Source organism: Pongo abelii, chromosome 13 (assembly GCF_028885655.2).
Source record: "Pongo abelii isolate AG06213 chromosome 13, NHGRI_mPonAbe1-v2.0_pri, whole genome shotgun sequence".
Classification (NCBI taxonomy): domain Eukaryota; kingdom Metazoa; phylum Chordata; class Mammalia; order Primates; family Hominidae; genus Pongo; species Pongo abelii.
Window position 1 is genome coordinate 33,503,692 of NC_071998.2, and position 27,361 is coordinate 33,531,052.

The following is a 27,361-nucleotide window of genomic DNA, read 5'->3' on the forward strand; positions in this document are numbered from 1 at the left end:
GTTATTTTATTTATTCTTTTATCCTTAAAGAGAAACTTTGGAGAGCCATATCCTATCAAGCCTAGGTTTTTTATCTTGTTTAATTAATACAGAAAAAATATTTTGAGTGTACATTAATTTTAAAAAGTAGTTACCAAGTGATTCACTGAAGGAAACTTTTAAAAACAAGAGAAGCAAACACACAGATTCATGGAATTACTTGTTTTCAGTGAATTCTGGAGGAAAAAGACTACAATAGAATGCCACTTATGCCAAAAGTGATAAAATCCTGTTTTGAAATAGGCTGGTAATAATAGATGCTTTCTTTAGCCTCAACTGATATTGTTAACATTCATTCCAGACATAACTTCACTTCTTGACAAAGAGATAATCAAAATCTGAGAAAAAGGTAAAGTCCCCAGATTTCCCAACATTGTAGAATAAGCAATAGCTATTGCTTATTGAACTTACTGAACTCAGCCTCTCCTGTTCCTTGCTTCCAACATAATCACCTCCATTGTGTATCCCGCAAGAAAAAAATATTCTACCAAAAAAATTAACCTTATTGACCCCAATATATGTTTTTGTTGTTATTTGCTTTCAGTAAAGAGATATTTATTTCTCCCTGAATAAAACTATCTAAAAAAAAAAAAAAGACCTTAGAATGGGACCTTTTCATCTTGAAAAAATAAACTGTTATCTTAGAACTAAAATACCAAGATTTTTAGTTGGGAATGTGTGTTTTATTATTTATTGATGGGCTTGTGCTTTTCATATAAATCCAATGAAGATGGTGTAAAAAAGTATATCTGGGCATTCATTTTTCCTCTGTATTCACAATGGTTAAAAAAGAAAGGGAAACCCTCAATCTCTGTTTATTCTTTCCCTTTATCTTTCTCAATGTGCTACATCAGAATGAATGCACATTACCAACCATATCCAAGACAATCTTCTAGGCCATTTCAAATATGGTAACTCATCCATACCTCACAATAAGCACTGAGGTAATCATTTAGAGATCAAGTCAAAATGGTGGTGTCCACTGTTACATTAGGTTGGTGCAGCAATTACTTCTTCTGCACCAACCTAATATTTGATAAGGAGACAGATGGTAGAGACACAGGAGCCCTGAAGCAGGGGCCCTGAAACAGAGCCCCAAGCAGCTTCCCCTGCTGCTGCCACAGGAAAAACATAGCATACAGTTAAATGGACAATAAAAGAACATGATATTTCTATCTACACTTTAGCTCCACACTCCAGAATATTCCCTGGGGTGAGCTAAACTAGATCCATGGAGGAAGACCTTTTGCTTAGAGTGGGTGCAGGGAAAGAGCAAGCCAGAAGGAAAGCTCTATACACATGGGTCATAACTGGATTCCCCCCCACTCCCACATTTTTGGAGCAGCACCAGGTGCCTTACCTACATATTTAGAAAGGCATGAAAAGATACAAAGACAGATAAAGATGGCTGGGCTAAAGAAGTGAACAAGAATTTCTTGTCCACTTCTCAAGCAAGATCTTGCTCACTTCTCTACCTTCACAGAATTAAGTAGAGCATCAATGAAGAGGGTAATGATTGTGCCATTTCTAAGAGAGAGACATCTCTTACCTCCAGCTTCATTAAAAAAAAAAAAAAAAAAAAAAAGCATTGTATACCAAAGACATGGAATCAACCTAAATGTCCATTGATGGAAGACTATATAAAGAATATGTGGCACATATACACCATGGAATAATCGGCCATAATAAAGCATGAGATCATGTCCTTTGCAGGAACATTGAGTGAGCTAGAGGCCATTATCCTCAGCAAACTAACGCAGCAACTAAATACTGCATACTCTCACTTATACGTGGGAGCTAAATGATGACAACCCATAGACAAAAAGAGAGGAACAAGAGGCACTGGAGCCTAACAGAGGATGGAGAGTGGGAGGAGGAAGAGGAGCAGAAAAAATAACCATTGAGTACAAGGCTTCGTACTTGGGTGAGAAAATAATTCGTACATCAAACCCCTGTGACATGAGTTTACCTATATAACAAACCTGCACATGTAGCCCCGAACCTAAAATCCAGGCCTTAAAACGAAAGCATTAGAAAAGCTAGACTTATATATGAGCTGAATTATAACTCTTTTCATTAACACCATGATATATATATATATAATGATTTCAAACTTATTTCAGTTAAATATTTTGAGTTGTTTTTATTTTTACTACAAAGCAGCATAATCACTGGATTGTTGAAATTAGGAACGGAACATATTAATTCATTGGAAGGACACTGGGGTTTCACACAAAACTAAGATCCATGAAAAGAAGAAATTCGAATTGCTTTTTAGTACCCTAAGACACGCAAGGCCCTTCACAGTCTTACTTTTCCACAGTCACACTTTTTCTCCAGATACCTGGAATTTCTTGAAGCCTGCAAATGCTCATTATGTACTTCCAGCCTTTGCACTAAACTTTGTCCTTTCCTCCTCTGCCTTTTCTGCCTTTCCTAATCCATATTCATCTTTCAAGTATCAAGACATGTCCTGTTAATATTTCAGAAAGTCTTCTGGGATGTTTCACCTCCAGCGCTCTTTCCCTTGTCCAGTATCACTACGTGTATGCCATTCTTATACAAAAATAAACACGAATATCAACAAAAATGCAGGCTGACCTATTATATGCCAGGTACTGTGATTAAACAGCTGAGTCATTTTATCTAATATTTACAGTATCTTTAGGTCTCAATTACTATTGATATCCCACAGATGTTAAATGACTACCCAAGGCTAGTCAAAAGTGATGGAATTTAGACTCCCAGCCTAGCTGTGTTGAACTCCAGAGCTTAGACTGCCAACTATTATGCTACATTCTCATTTATCACTATGTATTAAAACCTTTTATTTTCCTGTATGTACTAAATTGTAATAAACTTGAATACATGAAATGTGCCTTCGATATATGAATTCCAAATACCATGAAAATTACACCTTGCCCAATAGATGACCATTAAAATGTGTGAAATGAAAGGGTAGACGAATAAATCATAGTCTATTTCTTGAGATACCTATGGCTTCAACTATCCCATTACTAAGTGCTAGAGGGAGGTGGTGAGAACAAATGAGAAGAACTTAGGTAAAAGGCAGCAAGATCCAGCATCAAAACTCATATGTAGAAAATAAATATTTAGTGTTTCCTTTGTGTTCATCACTCTGTAATTATACGTTGATAGACTGGTACACTCAAGCAGCTCACACACTGGATTTATGCTTACACAGTTATCACCCCCAATCTCTTCCCATTCTCCACTCACAATGGTTTAAAGATGCTGAAGATCTAAAAATACATTATCAGTCCTAGTAGCATGAGATGGACTCCACTATACACTGGCTTCAGGGTAATACATGACTTAAAACAGAAACTTACCAATTACTATTTACAGAGTAGCAGCAGACAAAAACTATTAAAAATATTTTTTCAGGATTTATCATTATCTTATGACCATCTCAAAGCTGATTAACCCAAGACTGGTAAGAGGTCAGACTACCTGAATGGCCCTTGGGGAATGGCATATAGTCCTGGGGAAAGACACATAGTCCTGGAAGTATAACAAATGATACAAATCAATCATAAGTATATTCCAAACACCATGCAAGATGCTCCAATGTCACCTGTAAAATTAGGTAAGTATCACTCGACTGTAAACATTTGATAATTTGCTATGTAATTTGAGGAATTTAACACATTCATATTCAAAATATAGCATAATTGCTGCTAGGCAAATTCTGGAGAAAATTCTTCTAAAGTTCCTATATAGAGTGACATAGAATCACTCATAAAAGTGTACAAATTTGACCTACTGTGTGATCTTTAATTATTTATTCAAGCACTTAGATACACATACATACATTTATCTTTCTGACTCACCAAGAAGTAAGTTTCTTGAGGGCTTGGATTTTGTTTTGCTATTGTTGTTGTTGTTGTTCACTGCTGTATCCTAGTGCCTAGAAGACATTGGGTACACAGTAGGCACTCTGTAAATATGTAACAATAGATTGTCCATCTTTCAGGAAATGCCAAAGTATGAAACAGAAATAAATTACTAAAGGACCGGAGGTCCTGAAGGCCAAAAGAAATGAAGACTGAGTCAGTGTTAACAAAGGGGTATGAGGTCAAGATTAACCAATAAAGGAAGGGGTAGAAGAAAGTGGAAATTTATGAAGAAAGCAAGGAATCACGGTTGTCATGTATACTTTTGTGTAAGGAATAAGGGTAGTCTAATGTATTTCTGGTGACTGGGACCTTGACCTATGAAGATGTTGGAATGTGATAGATGTGTGTATCTTGTCCTACTGTATACTATCCAAAGGGATCACCACCTGACCAAATTGATAATGTAAGATCACTATTTAGATTCTGTCTTTTCGATATGGACACTCTGATGACTATTTCACTCCTTTGTAACTGTCAATCCTTAATTTGTCTAATTGGAATTATATGTGGCCCGTTAACCAAATTGAATCAATTTGAGGTTTTTCCCATCGTCTTAAAAGAAACTATCAGTTTTTTTCATTAGTAAAGTTCTTCAATCCCACCTAAATAACCATTCTACTTCCCTCCTCTTCCTTCAATTAAACTTAAAAGAGCGATATCTTTTTGTTTTCATTTATTTACCACCATATTATTTTTCAGTTTCCTATGTTCTGGCATCTGATCCTATAACTCCATATAAACAACCATTGCTAAGGTCATTATTGGCCTTAAATGATGATTGTCAAGTAACTAAAATCAATAGTCATATTTTGATGTTTGTCTTACATGATCTTACACCGGACAGTAGTAACTATTTCTCTTTTATTCACAATCTTCTTTCTCTTAGTGCGCATGATACAAGCTTCTTTGGTTTTCTTACTTTCCATCTGGCCACTTTTTCTCAATCTTCTTAAAAGGCTCACCTTCTCCTACCCAGGTATTAAACAATAGTGTTCTTCAAAGCGGTTTTATTTCCTTTTCTGTTTTCACTACGTTTTCTCAGGGAGTCAATCTCTTTTAGTCCCATTTCAATTACCGTCTAAACACTATTGACTACTCAATTTATCTGCAGTCCAGACCTTTCCTCTGAACTCAGATGTATATATCTAAAAATTTACTCACCATGCCTTTTTGGATAATTAAAATGACCTAAAATTCAACATATCCAGAAACGGCTTATAATAGCAACTTATTAATTTCTTGCCATGGGCTATATAATGTTTCAGGTAAGTAGTTACCATCATAATCTTCTCCATTTTATAGATGAGAGAAACGGGGAACAACAGGTATAAATAAATTGTCCACGTTCATACAGCTAATACATCTCAGACCTAGTAGTTAAACCCAGGCATGCTGGGTCCAAAGACCCGTTTATCAACCACTATATTACAGTGCTGCTGAGTCTGCCTTCCTAAACCTGGTCCTGTTTCAGTGTTATTTATCTCTGTGCATGGCCCTTTACTAGTCACCTGTCATAGAGTACAATGAGAAGCAGCTTCCTTCTTTCTCCATCCCATTTGACTGCCAGTCAAATATACACAGTAGAGGCATTTTTTTTCCTTGCTTTCCTGGAAAAATCTTCAGTGTAATCCACACTTCATCAACTCACTTCAGACACAGAAGAGCCTAATTTCACCAGTTAAAATACAAAGGCCCATGTGATAGTTCAAAATCCAAATTTTATTCATCTAGTCTCATGGCCACCACTTCCATACCTTGGGTCCCATATGCCATTCTCTAGCCTTGATTACTGCTCAAAAGCCTACTGATTTTTCTGTATACACTCTGGTACCCTTAAATGTCTTGTAGCCTGAAACTTGAGCAAATTTTTCAAACCTACATCTGATAATATCAGCTGCTGCAAAAACTCTTTAAATCAACTCTCTCTATTCTTAGGCCAAAGATCAAAATCTTTAACCTCTCCTGTGTAGTCTAGCGTTATTTTTTGTTCTCTGCCTCCACTCAATCAAGTTTCTTTCAGTTTCTTGAATTAACTGTATTCCCTCTGGGCCTTTGCACATACTTCCTCCTTTATCTGGAATGTTCTGTCACAATTGTTTACCTTAGTTATGCCTAATTTTTCAAATCTCAGCTGAAATTTATTTCTATTATGAGAAACTTCCTTCTGTTTCCAGTATAAATGAAGTTCTTGTGCTGTTCTAAACAATCTTCTTGTAACTTAGGGCCTTTCTCTCAGTTATAATAATTCATTTTCTTGTGTAATTAGACTCTGAGCTCTGCCAGAACAGGGTCTTTGTTTCATTAACTGATATACCCCACCTAACTCAATGCTTACCATATTACAGAAACTAAATGAATATGTTCGTCCAGTGTGTGAATTAACTATGCTAATATGCTTTTTATGCTATAAAGCCTATTTGTATGCTAATATTCTATATATGAAAAACCTGTCTTTAAAATGATCCTAGTATTATCTCAGCATGCTAATTATAAAGATAAAAAATTATATTTTCATAAATGCATTTAAGAAAAATATCTGAGTATACAAGTTATATCTTATTATGCTCATAAAATTTGTTAAACATAGACTGATTTTTCTTTTAGGTCATAACATCTTGATAATCCCCACATGAATCAATCAGTATTATTCTTCAACGACCTCAGTTCACACCATCTGTCCCACCAACACGTGGTGTGGGCCATGGGGAAGATGGAGTGAGTCACTTTAAATGGATTAGCACAAAATTAACTTCCATAAGTTGAAAATCACTGGTTAGTGTTAAATCACATTGCATTATACAGAACCTTATAATAATGTTGCTTCACTCTGTAGAGAGGGAATAGGATGAGCATAGGAAAGTGGAAAGAACGCAGGCTTGGGGCTCAGACAGATCTGGGTTTATATTTCACTTCTGCTGCTGACCAACACTGTGACATGAGCAAACATTGTAACATTCATAAACCTGGCTTTTTATCTTCATATACGAGAATTAGAAATACTATCTTCACAGAATTATGAAGATTAAATTAAATATAAGACCAAATGTTATAACTAAGGTTTTCAGCAACCAAAAAATTACACATGGAAATTTTATTGATTCCAAATCAACTAACAATTAGCTATGACCTTGGTTTTATCTCTTATCCTCAATTTTTCCCCATACTAATAATTTCCCAGTCTCCCATGCTTATTCCTTAAGCAATAAAGCTTATTTTCTATCTTTAATTTCCCTAGGTTTTTTGTTCATATTTTTTTTCAGTGGGTTCTTTTTAAAAAATAACCGATTTCTCTTTCTTTGCAGTATATTACCCATTGCTAACAGAAATTACAAGCAGTTTCAATGTCATATTCATATCGAAAATATAGAAATTCCACGTTTGTATTTTCTCAAGAATTAGTGAGCATTCTCGCTCATTTGGAATTCATAATTTGAATAAATCAGGTTGTTTGGTTTCTGTGAAGTGATTTCTATTGTCTTTTCTGTCTGGGGAGTTTTACAGCCTAAAATGAGGAATGTTTTTCTTATTTGTAAACCATCTTTTAATTCCTTAAATACATAAAATACTTATCTAGTGTATCAGAAAACAAAGACTGGCCAGTTATTTGTGTATCAGTCTAATTTTTCTGCATTTATTATCTTACATAAAACTACCAGTTTCTAAGTAGAAAGGAATTAACTCCCAAAGAAGAATTATTTTCCAATTTAAAAGAAAATCTGTTCTTCAATTCAGGTTTATATATAATTTCCACCTGATGGAGTTAATTTTTTCTTTTTTCTTTCAGATTGATTTAAAATTAGAAGCAAGATTATCAAATGGAATACTTACAAAGGGACTCAGTTTTCTAGTGTAATTCTCACTATAGTAAACCTCAAATTTAAAGCTAGTTCAAGGAACAGTTTCAATAATCTTCTTCATGCCCTATTATCATTTCTCCTCTTTCTTTATAAAAAATCTTAGTATTCTGGACATAATTAGTGCTAAATAAATGCTTTTTGAAGAAGCAAATTAATGAGGAAGAGAAAGATGGTATAAATTCCAGAATAATCTCTATCATAACTTAATTGGGCTGGATTTGCTTAGTTTGTCCTTAGAGGCTACTTATTTCTTACCAGAAGCCTTCAGCCAAGAATGGTGATAAACACTCATTTTAATGTTATCTGATATTGCAGCTCAATTACTTCTATATCAATATCTAGCGGAATAATAGTGTTTCATATAGCTTTATAAAGTTTATCCAATATACTTTGAAGATCACTAATCATTTTGTCATTGTCAAGCCCCATTTGGGAAAACTCATTTTAAGATTAGAATAGTTGTAGGTCTAGGTTGGCTATAGATAGGGATTTAGATGTTAAAGTCATAGGAGTAGTTAAGATTCAGTAGAATGAGAATAGAAGGGGATTAAGGGGAGCCCTGTGGAACATTTAACAATTTTGAGGTCAAAAGAGAAATTGCATTCTGTAAAGAAAATGAAAAAGAGCTGGTTAGACAGGAACAGAGAGAAGTGCAGAAATGTCATTGAGAAAAAAGTGAATGATACTATTTTGCAAAAGGTAGTCTTCCTCTCTAATGCTACAGAGGCTAATGAGATGTGGAGTGAGAAGACCCAGTGGATTTTTCTAGTGAGGATGTTAATATATCACTTCTTTTAATTTATTATATTTTCTAAAATACAGTAAGTCCTCACTTAACTTTGTTGATAGGTTTTTAGAAACTGACTTTAAGCAAAAGAAGCATAATAAAACCAGTATTTTTTCCGCTCAAGTTTAGAATGAAACAATTTTGAAAAAAATATTATTATTCAAGGATTTTAAAGTCAGTTTCTAAGAACTTCTTGACAATATCAAGTGAGGACTTATTGTACTTTTATATGCATTTTACAGTTTAACCCTCAAAGAAACGTTAAAAGATTAACATGATACTATACGAGAGCCATCTTTATAAATAAACTAAGGCTTAAAGAGATCCAGTGAATTGTGCAATGCTTTACAATTACTAAATGATAAAGGAAGAACACTTTTATTTGTTAAAAAAAAATAGCATCAATAACAACTAACATTTAATGAATGCTTACATTTAATAAATATAAGGTACTTTTTGGTAACATATTATCATCTCATTTAACCCTCACAAGAACCTTATAATGTGTATGTGTATGTATTTTTTCCCATGTCTCAGTTGCAAAACCTTAGGTTTCTAAAGGGTAACTAACTTCCCCAAGGTTACACAGTTATTACTTTAAAAGACTAGCTATTTTGATGGGACTGACAAAGCTGTTTTTCCAAATTCTTTTGTCTCTCTAAGTCATCTGTTTGATGCTGTGAAATAGACATTGGTTATTTCACCTTAATAAAAAACTCAATTTTCCCACACCTGAAAGACTGGATGAGCCTGGACACATATTTAGGCCTTTGCTCTAGCTTGCTAATATTTTCTAAGCACCTATTCAGGTCAGAGAAATATCTTCCAGATTTGTGCTAACTATTGTCATCAAATGCTATTTTAGAACTCAACTTCAATATGTGTGGGAGTTAGTTCAACTGTCCCATGGCTTGCCCACTGTTTCATGTTTTCTTTTATCTAAACAAAACTTAAAATATGTTTTTTCTTTAATTTTTATCTCACTGAACTAAAAATATGTTTTTTCTTTAATTTTTATCTCACTTTGATTTGATTGGGCTAAGATGAAATATGCATCAAAATGTCTAATTGATGTGATCTAATTCAGCAAAGTATGGACATTAGAGTTGGACCCAAACTCTTGCCCTCATAGGACACATAAGCTTGAAAAAGTAACATTTCCTTTTGGAAGTGCAGCTTCTTATTTAATAAATGGTGTAGCTCATACCCTTGTCCATGGAGATTCCATGAAAATTAGAAAGCATAGTACTTACAAAGGTGCTCAAAACATGTCAGGAGTTTATTAAATTATTAAGATCAAGCTTTCTCAATATTGTCAGTAAATTTGTATAAAAATTAGCTTTAAAATGTGGACCAATGTTTCTCCATTAATAATTTATTGTTGTGTCACAATTTAAGTATAATGCCTTTCCTTTTGACATTGAATACATTAGACAAAATATTGTAGAATTTATTTCTTTAGTGTTAAGACCCACCACATTTTTATTTCTGCCTTAATAAAATTATATGCCTCCACTACTTCCCCATTATATTAAAACAGAAATTCTAATTTGACCACACTGTTATTTTGGAATTTTATTCTGTTTTGTCTCCGTTCATAAGCTCAGTGGCTAGTTAGCTAGTTATTCCTGTAGAATGGCATATGTGGATTTACAAATTTTACTGGGGCAACACTTAATTTTACTGGAATGTACATTGGAAATTTGACTGGAGTAAATTTTATAATTGGAATCAGTGCACAGGTCAATACCACATTTTAACAACTTAAGCTTTACCACTGTAGGCAACACATGCCTTCAACAATTAAACTGCTTTTTCCAAATTATCAATCCCCTAAGTGCCTGTCCACCAGATGTACCTTGAGAGGCAGATTTACATTTTCAAAACTGTCAATCGTTCTCTTCAGATTCCCAGTACACATACTGTCTTTTTCTGTAACCTCAATTTGCTTTTAAGAATTCTCTTGAAGTAATGCTAATTTTAGTATTCTACCTTCAAAAAATAATGTACATTGTTCATGAAACTGTTATTTTGTGAAGAAGTTATATGCTCACATTAAATGAAAACTCCAGAGCTACGGCAGGTTTTTACTAAAGCTTGATCTGGTAGTTCAATTTACGGTATCAAGACCTAATTTCTCATGACTCTCTGCTGGTCTCACAGTAAGTTTCCATATGTCTCCACACTATGGACTCATAGTAAGCTGGCTATCAGGACCTCCCTTAAAAAAAGGACAGAAAAAACGTAAAGACCTTTTATTTGTATCATCTGCGATTTCAGAGATGTAAATTCTTCCACCATGGTCAGTTTCAAGCTCACGTGCAGAATTGATTGTAAAATCAACTCTCATAAACCACAGACAAGGGGAGCCCCAACACGCCTCTGGCAGTTGCAGCTTTAGTGTTCACATTTTCACATCAGGAGGTTCGGGAAAACGGTCAGAGTTTTCTCTGGTAACTCCTACAAAGGAGACAGTGTGGATTTCTGTTTGTTTTCCTGAAAGCTTCCATTAATATTTGCCAGTATTTCATGGGCTATGATTGGTTTACATACCCATTCTTGATACAGTTTCTGGATGAATAGAATGTGTTAACTGATTTAAGTCACCCTTTGATCTATGGACCAACTCAGCCAAAACTTTCCCAATTTGTTTGGAATGGAGCAAAATTCCCATTCAGAAACATGAAGACTGTTAATTTTTTAAAATAAATATATACATATATGCATATACATAACCTGTGTCTGTGTCTGTGCATGTGTGTGTGTGTGTGTGTATGTATATGTGTGTAACAAAAATGAATGCTTGGGGAAAAAAGCCACCTCAACACATTAAAAAGATGTTTAGATTAAAATATCAGCCTTCCACTTGATTGCATGCTGCAGCAGAGGTATTTCTCTCCCGTCTTCTTTCTATTGTTGCTACTTAGCATGGTTTCTGACAAATAATAAGTGCTCAATAAATACTTGTTGGATGTAAGTTAAATGTAGGCACTTACATACTTTTGACTGGATAAAGTCATACATTTTTAAAAATAAGATATTGACTTCTCATTATTAAAATAATCCTTGGATTTTGATACGTGGGCTAGTATCAGTGTTAATAGTTTTGTAAACAGCTCTGCTACTTAGGGTAATTCACTCCCCTAAAAATAATTCAGTGCCATCATATTAAATTCTAACCTATAGGAGGTTATACTGAAGTAGTGGTATATTTTTCTGGTTTTTACTATGAGAATTGTTCCATTATCATTGTACTCAACAATGCTGTTGTTGTATAAGAATTTATTTTAGCATTTTAATAGGCATTTTTACTCACTCTCACATCCAACCAATGTCTCATGCAGTTGGATTGTGCAGTTGTCAGCCATACATGTTGGAGAAAACAAAGATCAACCAGATAAAGACTCATTTCTGTGTCTATCACAGAGATGCTTCAACATCAGCAGGTCATTATTAAGAGTTTTTCTATCTTTGGGAGATTTGAAATAATAAAGGAGTATTGCAATCAGACAGGCATCTTCTTTTTATTTCCGCTCCACATAGCATTTTGCAAATGTTAAAATAGCAACGTGATTGTTTCTCCCTAGTGTCCTGTGTATTTTGTGAACTATGTGGAGATTAATAGCAGCCTACAATAATCTGTTGTCCCTTGCAGAAAAAACTATGTTGCTGTTTCTGGAAAGAAATAATTGGTACGTAGCTTATAGAGTCAACGTCTGAATTTAATGGAGCATAAAGGGGTGGTATTTCTCATGAAGGAAGCATATTATCCGTTTAAACAGCTTTCAGTCTTGCACATAAATTAGACCTTCGACAAGCTTTGGAAAAAGAGAAACCACACAGTAATGAATTAACATGCTTGCATATTCCTAACAAAGAAACCTTCTCATTTGAAAAGAAGAGAAAGCTCCCTTGTCTCCGTTACATTTCGAAACCTGAAATTAATTATTGACTTTTCCATATTGTTTGCAGCCACTTTGTTTGCTCATTTATTGTAAAATGTGTATATGGTAATTGTTTTATGGGAGTTCATAAAACTCAGACTGCAAATGAGATAATGTATGACCAATTTATCACATCTGCCCTTCAGACATAGAGCTAAACTTGGCAAAAATAAAAAGTGGTCAATGTATACTTTGTCAAGGTCTTTTCTTAAGGCTTCACAGAGCAAAAGAATTTGATGAAGTAATTATGGTGAAATTCTTAAATAGCTACAATTGGAAACCATTTTATATTTTTCTAGAAAATATACTTCTTACCACTTAAAAAAACTGATTTGTAGTGTTTTTTAGAATCCGTCTTGGTGAATATGTTTAGGAAAAAATGACTTAATAATGTGTAGAACTAGACAAATTCCTTTTTCATCTAGTATATGTAATAACAGAATTTTCATTTTTCAAAAAAATTATACATATATATCTGCTGTTATACTTGCATTAAATTTAAAAAATAATATAAATCAGAAACTTTTCATGGTATCATTCTCTAAATACTCTAAATATTGTAACAGCTATGTCACCTAAGAGGATCTCCAATTCAGTAAAGCCTAAACCTTGAGGGAGGACTGCCCAACACTGACTGTGGATTGAAGGAATGGAGATTCCACACCTTTTATAGCTTATTCCAAATATGGAAGTTAATGACATTTCATCAAGATTTTCTTTTCTCCACTGAACTGAAACCTTCCTGCCTCACCGTTGACCTTTTTGGTTTCCTCATTTATGTTAGTAAATAGGTAGATAGCAAATTTTGTTGAGGTCGTTTCTCAGAAGATACTGCAAGATATAATGGAATTTGATTAAATTTCCGGTGATCTTATAGATAAGACAACACCTACAGATGTAGTTTGAAGACAGGTTATATTACACAGAAAATACTTAGCATATTAGAAAGAATCAAGAGAAAAGTATCCTAATTAATACTGCAAAACAAGATGACAAATACAAGTCTGCAAATAAACAAAGATCCAAATGCAAAATTTTATACTAAAGAAAAGTTGTATAATGTAAAAAAAAAAAAAAAGTTAACAATAAAATTAGTTTTTGAAGGGTAGTAACCATTAAGTTCAAATTCCACTAAGAGTTCACCCCCTTGACTGCACATTGCAAAGAGATCTGTTCTTACGAGGATCAGAACTAAAATTGAATCTAGTGCCATATATTAGTCCACAATGTCTCACCTGCTAAGTATAAGTTTATCAGAAATAAGCCAGTTCATTACGTACAGGGAAAGGGTACTTTTTTTCCTCTTGGCTACCAAAAACTGAGAATTTGGTGGTTTAAAGAAAATAAATAGGGAATGATTCAAAACCGTACAAATCCATGCTCTACTGCCAGAGAGCTCTATGGTCTGGTTGAAAATACTTAACCATTCAGTCTCAGTTCTCTCATCTCTAAATGGGTATAATAGGACAATCCTTTTAGAATAGGGATTTTATAAGATCATGCATGTAAGAATATAAAACACTATTTCACATAGACTTTTTGCTCAATGAAATTACTTCTTATTGGCTACTGGGTTCTCATTATTGGTTTTATTATTGTATTTTTATTCCTTTTGAAGGTAGGAAAGGAGAAATGCTGCATGTACCTGGTATTTATTTATGGTAAACTGGGTTAACATTTGTATCTTTTATATGTATTATTAAAAAAATTATGTACTTTAATCAACAGGCAATTCCTCTATAGAAATAATTGGGAGGAGTGGAAAAAAGAATTGGCTGTGGGGAGAAAACTAAAAGATGGTTGAATTACAGACTCCATAATTTTTAAATAATTGAATGAAAAGAACACAACATCTATTTTTTCCAAATATAATTTCATAAGAATAGCTATTCTTGCTACTCTGAGGCAATGATGATGTGACCTTGGATTAACTCTCTTCAGAAAAAAATTTTGGTGTTTTAGAAAGAACATGGATTTGAAGGCAGACAAATTTGTGTTATAACCCCCAAATCTTTATCCTACTAAGTGTGTGACCTTGGACAAGTCCTTTAATGGCTCCAAACATCAGGTTTGTATTTTATAAAATGGAAATAGTCATGCAAGCTTGTCTTGAGAATAAAATATTATGACATTTATGTTGCAAGGTCACACATTTTTTCACACTGCTCTCAGATACAGAAAAGAGACATAGCTTCCTCATAGTCTATTGGTCTTAGCTTTCTCTGAACATCTTTTCACCTCTTTGGATAAAAAATAAAAAGCAATAGTAGCATAATATAATAAGCCTAATCTCACTAAATAATTTAAACACTTTTTTTAGATAACTACATTTCTTTTGGAAGAATCATTCTTTCACATTTTTCCTCTTGTTTCTTTCCAAACAGGATGTAAGAATGGGGAGGTAGGAGCTGATATTACCTCATGGACTGTGTGGTTGAGGGGTCATTGCCTTGGACGTGTCGCACGTAGAAGAAAGTTTTTCACTTACGGTAGCGTTTACCCACAACATATCAAAACTGTTATGTTTCATGCCAACTAGCTCTAACCTCCTGAAATTGGTAAGAAACTATGAAGTCTGAGTAACTCTGGGATCCTAGACCTTCTTGAGCCAGGTTAAAACAATTTCATAATCACCAAAATCCAGGCTTGTTTTAACCAACTACAAGTCCAGTCATGGACTCAACTCTTCCTATGTAGCGTGTTAAAATGTAGTAAATATAGCCACCATGGACTCCCTCTCCTTCTAGAGAGGGGTTTAAAAACTCCTGATTTTTTTTCCTCTCAGTAAATTGTGTAGTAAATTTCTCCACTAACGTGTGTTTTAGTTTTTGACAGTGTGTTGGTATCTTCCAAGGTGAAGATATAACCTTACCTAATACCATTCCTGAATCTATTTATAGTGTTTGTTGAGAAACTCTGCACATGGGGCACTTTGGACCTGTTTTCTCTCAGTTGCATCAGTAACTAGTGGTCTTTCCTAACGATTTGGCCCATCAAGGCCCTGAAGCTTACTGCAGACTCCATTTCCTTTCCTGACCCTGGTACCAGGTCCGCTCTCCAGCTGTTACACAGGGTCCCTTTACCTGAAGCCTTGGTGATATGCCAGCAAAGGTGCCAGTCAGATACTGAGTTGAGTTGTACATCCTTCCCCAGCAGCCAGTGAAAGCATCTTAGACATTCCACACCACATAGGAACTGACATCGTCTCAGGAGCACTTTCTATTAACCTATCCTGTAAAAGCCCTTAAAGGGAACAGGGCAAAAGCTCATGGAATATGAGGATTTTACTCAACATTTAAAGTATAGAGAGAAAATAAGCTGTGACACATATCTTCTGCTTCCACTACCCTTCTCCCCTCATTCTTCCCACAATCACCTTGATGTGATTAGTTTTTAGTTCATTTCCTGTTAAAGATTCATTGTAAATCTTCTAGTCTACCTATAATTTACCCACCATTATGACTGTTTCTAAAGGATAAGTGAAATATGTGGAGATAAATTAGCTTAATGACAATGGAATATAAATGGGGAGGTATATAGAAAATTAAACTTATTCTACATGTGGAATGTCTGGTATATAGTAATTATTTCAAATACGATTATTACACTACCTAGAAATACAGCTTATAACATGGCCAAATGTCAAGTAATGGCTTCTTGATCTCAGATTACAGTCAGGAATGTAGTTAACTGCATGTGACTATAAAAGGTATCTAGATTATTTGCCAAATTTTTAAGGAATCCTGTGAAGTGATAGGTAGGGATGGGAAATAGAGCAGAGCTCAATGGCATAAATAATCCATCAGAAAAATGGCTGTAAGAAACTTGAGGATAAGGATTCATTATTTTTGTTAATAAATCTGAGAAATCAGATCTACCATGGGATGAGGGAGAATTTCTGTAAAAATCTTACTCTTTATGAAACTCGTTCTTCAAATTTCAAACATCAGTACCTTACGTGATTTGTAACAAAGGCCAAATGGTACCAAACAACTGATTCTAGCCCTTAAAGGAGGGACTCTCTAATTGCTAGTGTTTTAGTATAAAAACAACTACCCATGAATATCTATGTTAGAACCACAAATGAGTCATTATGTAGTTGGTAAAAATATTATGAATGTATGTGCCATTATTTGTCTCATACTATTTTAAACAGAGTTTAGCTAGCTAGTCTGCAGATTTCTGCTGACTATAAATCATAGCTCTTCCTGCCAAGCCAAACCATATACTAACTTAATTATTCTCGGATTTGGGTGTCAGCCTTTTGCCTTCCAGACACAGGTATTATTATTTTAATTAAGTAATGTGATCATTATATTATTAATCAATTTCCAGACAGCTCTTCTTTCCCAAAGCTCAAATATTTTACATTTATGAAATTCAAAGTGCTATCCCATGATAATTGTGGTTATTTTCTTATGTTATACTTTTCACCATCAGTACTTTTAGAGTGTTCCCCCTAAAGGTTCCTGAACACTATTGGATTCTCACTCATCATGATATATTAATTACTGTCTCTAGTCTCCTGGATCCAGCCTTTCTATAAAAATTTCTCTAAACTTAGCTAGTACTGTTCTGTTTTCTCATAAACCTCGATGTGTACCTCTGCCTTTACCATTAGCACATTGTGTTATCTTTCTACTGTTTACTCCATGAGACTGAGATTTCCTTCCTTGTTTTTCCTTTTACATGGGATATATGTATTCTTTCAATTACAAGTTCTATCTGTCTTAATAAGTGACTTGCCTTTTTCCAGCATTTCTAAGACTATCCAAAAGCCAATTTTTTTCTCTCGTTCTAAAAACCTGATTGAAATTTACACTGGAAGGGTGAGATAATGATAAAAATGATAGATGGACCTCTAGGTCTGGGTTAAAGTAATGTGCCATTGAATTATTCAGTAATGTGTCAGAGAACACTCTTTGAACTGTCCAAGTGAAGGTATGGATCATTGACTGGAAAATATCTATAATGCATATCTTTTCTTGAAGCACAGTTTGTTCTCATACCTTGCCACTTCTCTGCCAAATTTTTTAGCCCCTTTAGTTTTCAACTTTAGTATCTGGAGTTAATTTAATCCCATTAGCTCACTTGCCTTCAGACCTCAGCATGTGAAAATCTTTTGGGAAATCCTCTAAAAATGAGATCATCTAGCCAAGAGAATAAAAAATCTGAGCAGAGAGATGCTAATTTAAACCATAAATCAAGAAATCTGTATTGGCCTTCATATTTTGACTTATCAAATTCCAAGAGATAATTTTCTGTGTTATCCCAGCAAGTCGTTGTTGAGAGGCAGTAAAGTGTATAGGGTTTGGAATCAGACAGACATGAACTTGAACCCTTGCAGCGAGGATCCTTTTACATCTCTGAGCCTCAATTTCTTACCAGTAACATAGAAATGACAATCTCCAAAGGATTGCTGTGCCATGAGAATTCGTGACTACCTGAAATGTTTAGCACCATGTCTGTCACATGGGCTTGGTAGACATAAAAGTAATGGTAATTCTTTTAACTTCCCGCACAACATTCCACTGTGATCACCCCATATCTTAAATATAAATTCTACCACTAACCCTGTAGATTGCCAATGTTTCCTGGTTTCCAGGAGGTCACAGCCATACAGGCAATATATTAGAAAAGAGGTAACCAGTGCTGTTAAGAGTCTGAAAAGCAACCTTAATTTATTCATATAACACAGAATATTTTTATTCAAAGGGCCACTGAAGGGAGAACATGTTTATTTGGACATCTTCCTTGTAGGTGGTCTGAGAGGGAAGCCCATGATAACCATTATGTTCTTGTATGTTACATACTTTGTCAGTATTTTAGAAAGCACTTGTTAAGGGATCTGAACTTTATCGGATTCATCAATCTATATTCCTCAACTATTGTTTCTAGTATGTGACTCCATACTCTCTATAAGAAGAATGCTATAAAAAGACTAGAAATCACCGGGCGCAGTGGCTCACGCCTGTAATCCCAGCACTTTGGGAGGCCGAGGTGGGTGAATCACCTGAGGTTGGGAGTTCGACACCAGCCTGACCAACATGGAGAAATCTCATCTCTACTAAAAATACAAAATTAGCCAGGCATGATGGCACATGCCTGTAATCCCAGCTATTCAGGAGGCTGATGCAGGAGAATCACTTGAACCTGGGAGTGGAGGTTGAAGTGAGCCGAGATCATGCCATTGCACTCCAGCCTGGGCAACAAGAGTGAAATTCCATCTCGAAGACAAGACAAGACAAGACAAGACAAGACAAGACAAGACAAGACAAGACAAGACAAGACAAGACAAGACAAGACAAGACAAGACAAGACAAGACAAGACAAGACAAGACAAGACAAGACAAGACAAGACAAGACAAGACAAGACAAGACAAGACAAGACAAGACAAGACAAGACAAGACAAGACAAGACAGAAAAGAAAAGAAAAGAAAAGAAAAGAAAAGAAAAGAAAAGAAAAGAAAAGAAAAGAAAAGAAAAGAAAAGAAAAGAAAGAAAAGAAAGAAAAGAAAGAAAGAAAGAGAAAGAAAAGAGAGAAGAGAAGGAAAAGATTACAAATCATGTCTAGAAAATCATCCTAGTGACAAATGTAGCCTGAAATATAAGTTATTGTCTATTAAAATTGCCAAATATTATTCTAGATAAATGCTCATTCCTTTATTCTCAACAATACCGCCACCAGTATTTGTCAACAATACTGCCCCAGTAGGGACTGGGACCCGCAAGAAACTCAATATTCTTGGCTTTTCTTACCTCTAATGTAGAAGTAGAGTTTGAGTTAAGCAATCCCTCAGGTTCTATAGGATCACTTTCATAACCCATCTCTGGTGATAAACATCTCTGAAGGTCAGGAGGGGGTTTAAGAGTTTCATGAGGATGCAAGTCAGGGAGAGGGCTAAAGAAACACTTTTTCTGAGACATCTCCCTGCACAGAACTCTGCTTGTGTGAGCTCAAGGCTTCTCTATCTCTTGGTGTTCTACACTCAGAACTCAGGTATCTGCTCCCCAGCTGGCAGTTCCCCCTCCTAGAATGAAGGATAACAGTCAGTAAAAAACTAAAGATCCTTAAGGAAATTAGATTGCCTGATAGTGGGATGGAAACAGGAGGAAAAGTGGAGTCAGACTATCCAGGACCAGACTCTCAGCCCTGGATTTTTGAAGGAAAAGGAACTAAGTGAACTAGTTGCCAGGACAACCTGCTGTTGGGGAGCGGGGGTGAAGAAAGAAATGGGTGACCTGTGGTTATTCCTGCTCCTGCCCTTGTCAGCCTTCCATGGAGTCAAAGGCTGTTTAGAGTGTGACCCCAAATTTATAGAGGATGTTGGCTCCTTGCTGGAAAATCTGATACCCTCAGAAGTCCCTGGCCGAACTCAGCTGCTTGAACGGCAGATTAAGGAGATGATTCATTTAAGCTTCAAGGTCTCCCACAGTGACAAGAGGCTTCGGGTGTTGGGTGAGGGAAGCTTGAGTTTCTGAGAGTCCAGGGGCTTAAACGGAGAAGGGAGGCAAGGAAGAGAACACCTGGGTCTACATAACTTCCTGCATAGATATAATTATTCCCCTGCATGTACCTTTACTCTCCCTCTCTAGCTGTTCAGCAGGTTGTTAAGTTGAGAACATGGTTGAAGAATGAATTTTATAAACTGGGCAATGAAACATGGAAAGGTGAGGTACTGTTTCAATGTTAAAAGTTTGTACTGCTCAAGCAAGCCTCAGAAAATTTGGCTGGGGAAAACAAAGATAAAAACAGACAGAATTAACTTCTCAAGGGAAGAGCTACTTCTATTTTTTGACACCCCTTCCACTCCCTCTTAGGTGTCTTTATCTATCAAGGCAAGCTTCTCGAGGTCTGCCAAAACTTGGAATCCAAACTGAAAGAATTACTAAAGAACTTCTCTGAAGTTGGTAATTAAAACTTTCTATTTAATAGCACTGAAGTTATATGAAGGGAATAGAAAATGCGGGATGAGGGAAGAAATGCAAGTTCATAATAGAGTTATTTAGAATGGGTGGAGAGGTAACTGGAACTTAAAGGGTAAACAAAGACTACTTGGGTATAAATATGGCAAACTGTAGCTGGTTTTAAACTCATTAGAACTTTCTGATTCTCTTCTAGCTTGTTCTGAAGATTGCAGTGAGTACAGTACATGTGACGCCTTGAGGTTTCAGTCCATATTTTCCCATCTCCTTTGCTCTATATGGCCCCATCTCTCCCACCTGTTACACTGGGAAAGCAATTCCTCGAGCTGTGGTTACAAGGGGTAACGTCAACAGTACCTGATAACGAAACCTAGCTCATGAAATCTCAGACACCCCACATATTTTTGAGGTACTAGGAGGCCTTCTAACATATAGTTTACAATCCACTGTCCCAGTATAAGCCAAGGCATCCTTTTCCCGCTTTTTCCTGGAGATCAGACTTACAGATTTTGATCCATCAAGAAACTTGATTTCTAGGAGAAGAAGAAATTCACAGCAATGCAAACTTGAGAGTCCTGGGAATGCTTGAGATCAAATCCTCCACACTTGATGTATGACTAAGGAACCCTCGTGCCATGCCCTCTTTCTGATTATCTTTCTTCTCCTCTTTATCAGTTGTGGTTGAAGGTCCCATTCTTGATTGTTGGACGTGTCTTCGCATGACCGACAGGTGCTTCAAAGGAGAATATTGTGGAGGTAACAAAGATTGTGTTATGGAATTTTGAAGGGACAGGGATCAAGGAGCAGGGTTGCTCACTGATTTATTCAACACATATTTGTTGAGCATCTTTAATGGAGGTCATGATAGTGTTACAAAATGGAGCTAGGGTGTTGGGCAAAATTTTCACCAGTATAAATAATTTGTCACTGAACCAACTGAAAGGCTGAGAAATGAAGAGGCTAGGCTTGGAATGAAGGAATTAGGCTGGGAAGAATTTTGCTGACAGCTATCAGGAACAGTTTTGTAGAACCTAGGAGACTAAAAGTAATAAAGGTCAAAATAACTATGGAACAGTGATGAAGGTAGTAAACAGGGCAAACTGAGGTTAAAAGAGTTTTCTATTCTGAATAAACGTCCCAAGCTATTTCTCTTCTCCAAAACTCACTTTCATATTTCCCTGTTTCTCCTTCCAGACGAGGATCCAAGAAAGGCTGAGAATCGAGAGATTGCTCTATTTCTCATATTGCTGGCAACAGCTGTAATACTGGGAAGTGCTATGTTACTGTGAGTTTCTTCTCTCCAAATAAACACTGGCTCAAATATTCCTTTTGCCAAGAGACTGCCCAAATTGCCTCTTCCTCCAAATGGAAATAAGGCCAATGAAGTCATTTTAAATTCTGGAATACTGACAGGAATAAAATGCAGAATTTGATGGGATAATAGTTGGAACAAAAGGAAGTGGAGAAGTATCCAGAAAAGGAAAAAAAAACACTGCATAATTGGCTTAAAGAATGGGGCTACTGATATTGAAGTTGGAATTATTTTCTTTTCCTACTCTAGATTCCATTTTTGCATCTTTCATCGGAGGAAAATAAAGGCAATACGAAGGTCACTAAAGGAATATATGGAGAAGAAACTTGAAGAATTAATGGGGAAGATAGATGAGAATGAGGAGAAAGACTTTAGACTCAGAAAATAAACACATCAACATGGACAAGAGGTCTTTCATGATTCTCTTAAGTGTTGACTCTAAGTACAAAACTGGGAGGTAAACCCTTTCTTGGTCATAAAGTCATAGTATTTTAAAACTGAAATAGAACTTAGAGTTTCTCTAACGAAAATGCTTATTGATATCCTGAGACAATGGAAGTAATGAGAGAGCAAATAATTTGGCCAGAGTTGTACAGAAAGTAATGCTGGTATGTTGCAATGCACAGGAAAGATAATATGCTGGATAGTAATAAACAATGCATCGTTAGTAACTCTCATTAATGGCTGTAACTAGGATAACTTTCACATTTCTAAGGCTGCTTTTTATTGTTTTGTTACTGTTTTCATATTTATCATTAGGTTCAAGGTGGACAATTTTCCTTGATAATACACAACATTTAATCTTCATTATTACACACACACACACGCAGAAAAAAAAAAAAAAGGCCCAAAGTATTAGTCCTGAGTAGCTGAGGTTTGCCCCAATTAATTCCCCCTGGATCTATGTTCCAAGGCCACGTTGGATATGATATTTTTTAAATTATTTTTGGTTGTTTCCACTGAATACTTTTTTAGTATGTGTAGCACTCTAAATAGTGCTTTACATGTGTTATCCATCTGAATTCTCACAACAGCCCTATGGGTAACATTGCTATTATATCTGCTTTGGGGATGAATAAACACAAGTATCTCCAACTCAAGGTCAAACAGGTAACTAATCTAAGCTACGACAAACTCCTCTCCTCTAGTGGCTGACCTCTGATCATCCAAACCATTTGATTGGTATTGACAGCTATCATCATATAGTTATGACACATTAATGGAGAGATAATTGTGGCTTTATTGTCTTTATACACTCTTCATTACACAGTTGGTATGTGGCAAAGCCTGAAATAAAGCTGATGCCTGGTGAACTGTAAAATTCATGACCTTTTCGCCCTACGTTGTTTCCTTTTATTCCGGAACTTATTTTAGAAGATAAAAACCATCATTTAGCAGCAGGAAATAGTTTCGAGAGTCCTCCTTCAGGGATGGGTACAGGTATTTGTAAATCTTTCACACATAGATCTCTGAGTGCTTGCTTATAGTTGCAGTTATAATAATGAGATAAATGAAAACGCATTTGATGAGGACCTGAACCCAAATATCTCTCAAGTGCTAAATTTAAAATTCATGTAAAATTCCCAGATAAGAGTGTTTGTCAGGCATCTACCATTTCCCAGTGATTTAACGTTCACCTCCTCAAGTATCTTGTTGAGATATATTAACTTCATTCAGTCTTAATTATTGTCTTTATATTGTTTTTTTCATTATAACTATATGTAAACGGAGTAACATACTTTCTAGATTTTTAAGATATTTTTGTTCTGTGGATTTTTACTTATATACTTTATTTTATATCTAATTTTGTTACTTTGTTATACATGTATTTTATTTTATATACTTAAGGTATTAACGTATTGCTTGTTCTTCTTTTTCCCCTCTGTTGCTACTCCACACTCCTCACTCCTTTCTAGCAAATATTGGATAACAATTTAGGATAGATCTTTCATGGTTTTTGTTAAAGCCTAAATAATTAAAAGTAAATAGACATACATACATATGAAAACATTTATGGATGATTTTTTTGCAATTAAAACAATTATAAACAGTTTTTCGTATGTTGATTTTCATACTTAAGTACTTTGTGGAAATTATTTAAGTGATATAAGTCTAATTCACTATTTTGGTAGTTATGTACAACACCATAGTGTGGGGGCACCACAATTATTCCAATATTCTTCTACTGATAGGAAATCTCTTAATGTTCCTTTTTATTACTATGAATAATGCTGCAGTAAATATCTGTGTACATATATCTCTACTTACTAATACTTTTATTTATAAGAAATAATGTTACAGAATTGGGATATCAAAATGAAAGTTATATGTACTTTAAAATGTGATGACTGTGACGGAAATGATGTAATAATTTGCAAGTATATCAGTAACAACCAATTGTTCATGTTTGCCACATCCCCACCAGCAACAGGTAATACAGCTCTTTTAAATTTTGCAGTCTGATAAATATGATAATCAATTTACTTATATTCTCTAGTGTGTCAGCATCTTTACATAGGATTCAGTGCCATTAGAATCAGTCCCACAGTGAGTTACCTATTCATACACTCTGCTAATTTTAATCTGAAAATGTTTTGTCAATTTAAAAGAGGTTCTTCCATAACATAAATATTAACTCTACCATCTCTTTTGCAGATGTATTTTTCCCCAAAGCTATCATTGGACAGTTGAATATTTAAGGTGTTATTTTATCTATCTATACATCTAACCACTCTAGGTCTTTTTACCCATATCACGTCAAATAAAAACCCATTTATTTTCACATATTCACTCTATAACCAACTACTTACATTTGTTTTTAAATTTTATTTTAAAGTCTCTTGCATTTTTTTGATATTCAGTCATATTTCTATCCAAAACAAATGTTTTCTATTTTCTTTTCTATTAGTACCAATCATTTTGCTTTTTTAATTATAGTGTATTTGTAAGAATCTTAAGTCAGTCCTGAATAATAACATAGTTATTATTTTAAAAAGAATGAGAACTCAATCATTATATAACTGTAAGTCTGTAAACAGCAAATGCAGAGAAAGTTAAAACATTAACTCTTAAGCAAACTGCAAATTGTTATATTGGGATTATTTCATAACACCTGAAGTTGTATTAGAACACCCATTATGTTACTTTGAGGTTAAAAAATTCTAGTCCTATGGAGAAGAATTTTAATGTTCAAGTTCCTTTACATAATATCACTGCCTTGAGATAGTTGAATCTTAAAACCCTTCATGAACTGGTTATATTTTATAATAAATTAGTTCAGTCCTTATCAGTAATATCATTTCTTTGTATTCTTCTTCTCTGAATATACAAAAGATTTTCCAGGAACCACAAAAAGAAATACCTTAGAAAAGAAGAAAGTACCTAGAAAACTGTCACAAGGAAGAAAAATGTTCTCTCCCTCAATCTTGCTTAGCTCTGTTAATAATTTCGTTATTTCTTTTTGTGACATGCGATTTTATGTAAAAGAACAGAAAGAGAAGCAAAATTACCAAAATAAAACAAACCATATTAATATTATGATCAAATATTGACTATAAAATCAAACAAGTTTTGTGTCCAAAAATCAGGGGGAAACAATTACATGCCTTAAGAAAAAGGAAACTAAAAGTGGATGAAAGATAAGTAAGGGAGTTTAAACAAAAGCAGTAGATGCCAAGGTCCTCGTTATACATACATGTACATGCATACATATGATACTTTTATTCTTTGTTATGAAATATTGGAGTGTGACTCTTTAGGGATGAAAATACAATATATGACATCCACAATTTCAAGAAGAAAAAGGGGATAAATTCTATTGATTCAATAAAAACAAGAAAGAAGAAACAAATAAACAGGGCAAAATCTAACACAATAAGCATAATAAATATGTAAATGAAGTAAATATATTAATCAGAAGATCAACTATTAGATTGGATATTTTAAAATCTAATTATAGGCTACTTGTAAGATAGCAACCTAAAACAACATGAGAAGCTAAATATGAAATGAAAGAATACCTAGCAAAACTTACCCAAAATAAAGCAGGTGTTTATTGATATTAGCCAGGAGAGAATTTAAGCCAAAGAACATTAACAAGAATAATGTGATAATATAATATGAAATCATATGAGCCTAACAATATAGTCTTCTGATTTTAAAAAAGGAAAAAGATTTTCACAATCATGATGGGAAAGTGTAGTCCTCTCATTTAGAATCTGATAAATAGAAAGAAAAAATGTTAATAAGACTATAATTTGTAGAACACAATGAACAACTTTAAATGACATGATGCATTAAACCCCATGCTCAACTAGTAAATAGATTTTCTTCTTTCTAGTGAAGAAGGAGTATATATAAAAATTAACAACATGTATGGCTTCAAAGACACCAGCTTGTTTTCTCCTAACTACATCCCTTTCCTCTTGGACACATGGTTAAACTATATTTCTCAGTCATCCCTACTGTTCGATGGGCTATGAAGCTAAATTCTGGCCAATGGAATGTGGGTAAAAGTGTATTAAACATTTTCAGGAGCATCTAAATTTAAGGAACAATCCTTCAGCCTCTTTCTTCCCTGATTAGTGGTAGGATGTCAATATACAGGAATATCTTAGAATCCTGAAGATGCCTCTTAGTTGGAGCATGTTTTAGGTTTCACGAGTGAAAAATATTTATTTGATTAAGCTTCTGATATTTTTAGAACTAGCATTAACTGATCTAATACGTAGGCCAAAAAGGAAATTTTAACAAATTCCAAAGGACTCATAAAGAACAATCATTCAGACCATGAGCAACAAAATTAAAACCACAAAGGATATTCCCTTATTATATATATTGGAAACTGAAAAATTCTCTCTCTAAATAATTCATGAATTAAAAATGAATCTGTAAAGCAAAATTATAAAATGCTTACAGCTAAATAACAATAAAAATATTACCTATCAAATCTTATGAAATGTGCTAACTATGCATTTCACAATATAACATTCTAATCATATATATCAAAAAGATTTTAAAATACATACATATTTATGTATTTATATATATATGTATATGTATTGAACAGGGTATTTAAATTAAGCAGATAGAATGGCTGGGTGCAATGGCTCACGTTTGTAATCCCAGCACTTTGGGAGGCCGAGGTGGGTGGATCACTTGTGGTCAGGAGTTCGAGACCAGCCTGACCAACATGGTGAAAACCTGTCTCTACTAAAAATACAAAATTAGTTGGGGGTGGTGGCGCACACCTGTAACCCCAGCTACTTGGGACACTGAGGCAGGAGAATTGCTTGAACCCAGACGGAGGAGGCTGCAGTGAGCCGAGGTTGCACCATTGCACTCCAGCCTGGGCAACAAGAGCAAAACTCCGACAAAAAAAAAATAAATAAATAATAATAATAATTAAGCAGATAGAAAAAGAACAAACTAAACTCAAAGCATGTACAAAAAGGGAACATTAGACTCTATCATAAATGAAATATTAAGCATAAAAAGGTAACTAACACTGCTAATAAAAAAGTTTTCATCCACACTGAACAAAATTTTTAAAATAAAAGATATTTTTTATAAAACA

General features: G+C 34.6%; 1 protein-coding gene and 1 long non-coding RNA gene across 7 annotated transcripts in view; one reads left to right on the forward strand and one right to left on the reverse strand.

Moving 5' to 3' along the window:
• Positions 1 to 19,491, reverse strand: part of LOC129047822 (uncharacterized) — a 65,298-nt gene extending 45,807 nt beyond the window's left edge. The window contains exons 1-3 of the long non-coding RNA XR_010136460.1: positions 19,308 to 19,491; positions 15,631 to 15,790; positions 3,894 to 3,970 (exon numbers count right to left, since the gene is read on the reverse strand). This is a non-coding gene — a long non-coding RNA (uncharacterized LOC129047822). The remainder of the gene's footprint in view (positions 1 to 3,893; positions 3,971 to 15,630; positions 15,791 to 19,307) is intronic.
• A 48-nt stretch (positions 19,492 to 19,539) lies between these two features.
• Positions 19,540 to 22,609, forward strand: IZUMO3 (IZUMO family member 3). 6 transcript variants are annotated; one of them, XM_054519788.1, is made up of 7 exons: positions 19,540 to 20,007; positions 20,145 to 20,219; positions 20,370 to 20,459; positions 20,671 to 20,688; positions 21,150 to 21,230; positions 21,669 to 21,759; positions 22,036 to 22,609. In XM_054519788.1, the coding sequence occupies exons 1-7, from the start codon at positions 19,782 to 19,784 to the stop codon at positions 22,172 to 22,174; spliced, it is 720 nt and encodes a 239-aa protein (XP_054375763.1). In that variant the 5' UTR covers positions 19,540 to 19,781; the 3' UTR covers positions 22,175 to 22,609. The 6 variants fall into 6 exon arrangements, with proteins under 6 accessions (XP_054375763.1, XP_003777416.1, XP_063570243.1 ...); XM_054519789.1 differs by having other exon boundaries at positions 19,559 to 20,007; positions 21,669 to 21,741; positions 22,035 to 22,457; XM_003777368.2 differs by lacking the exon at positions 20,671 to 20,688.
• The last annotated feature ends 4,752 nt before the right edge of the window (positions 22,610 to 27,361 follow it).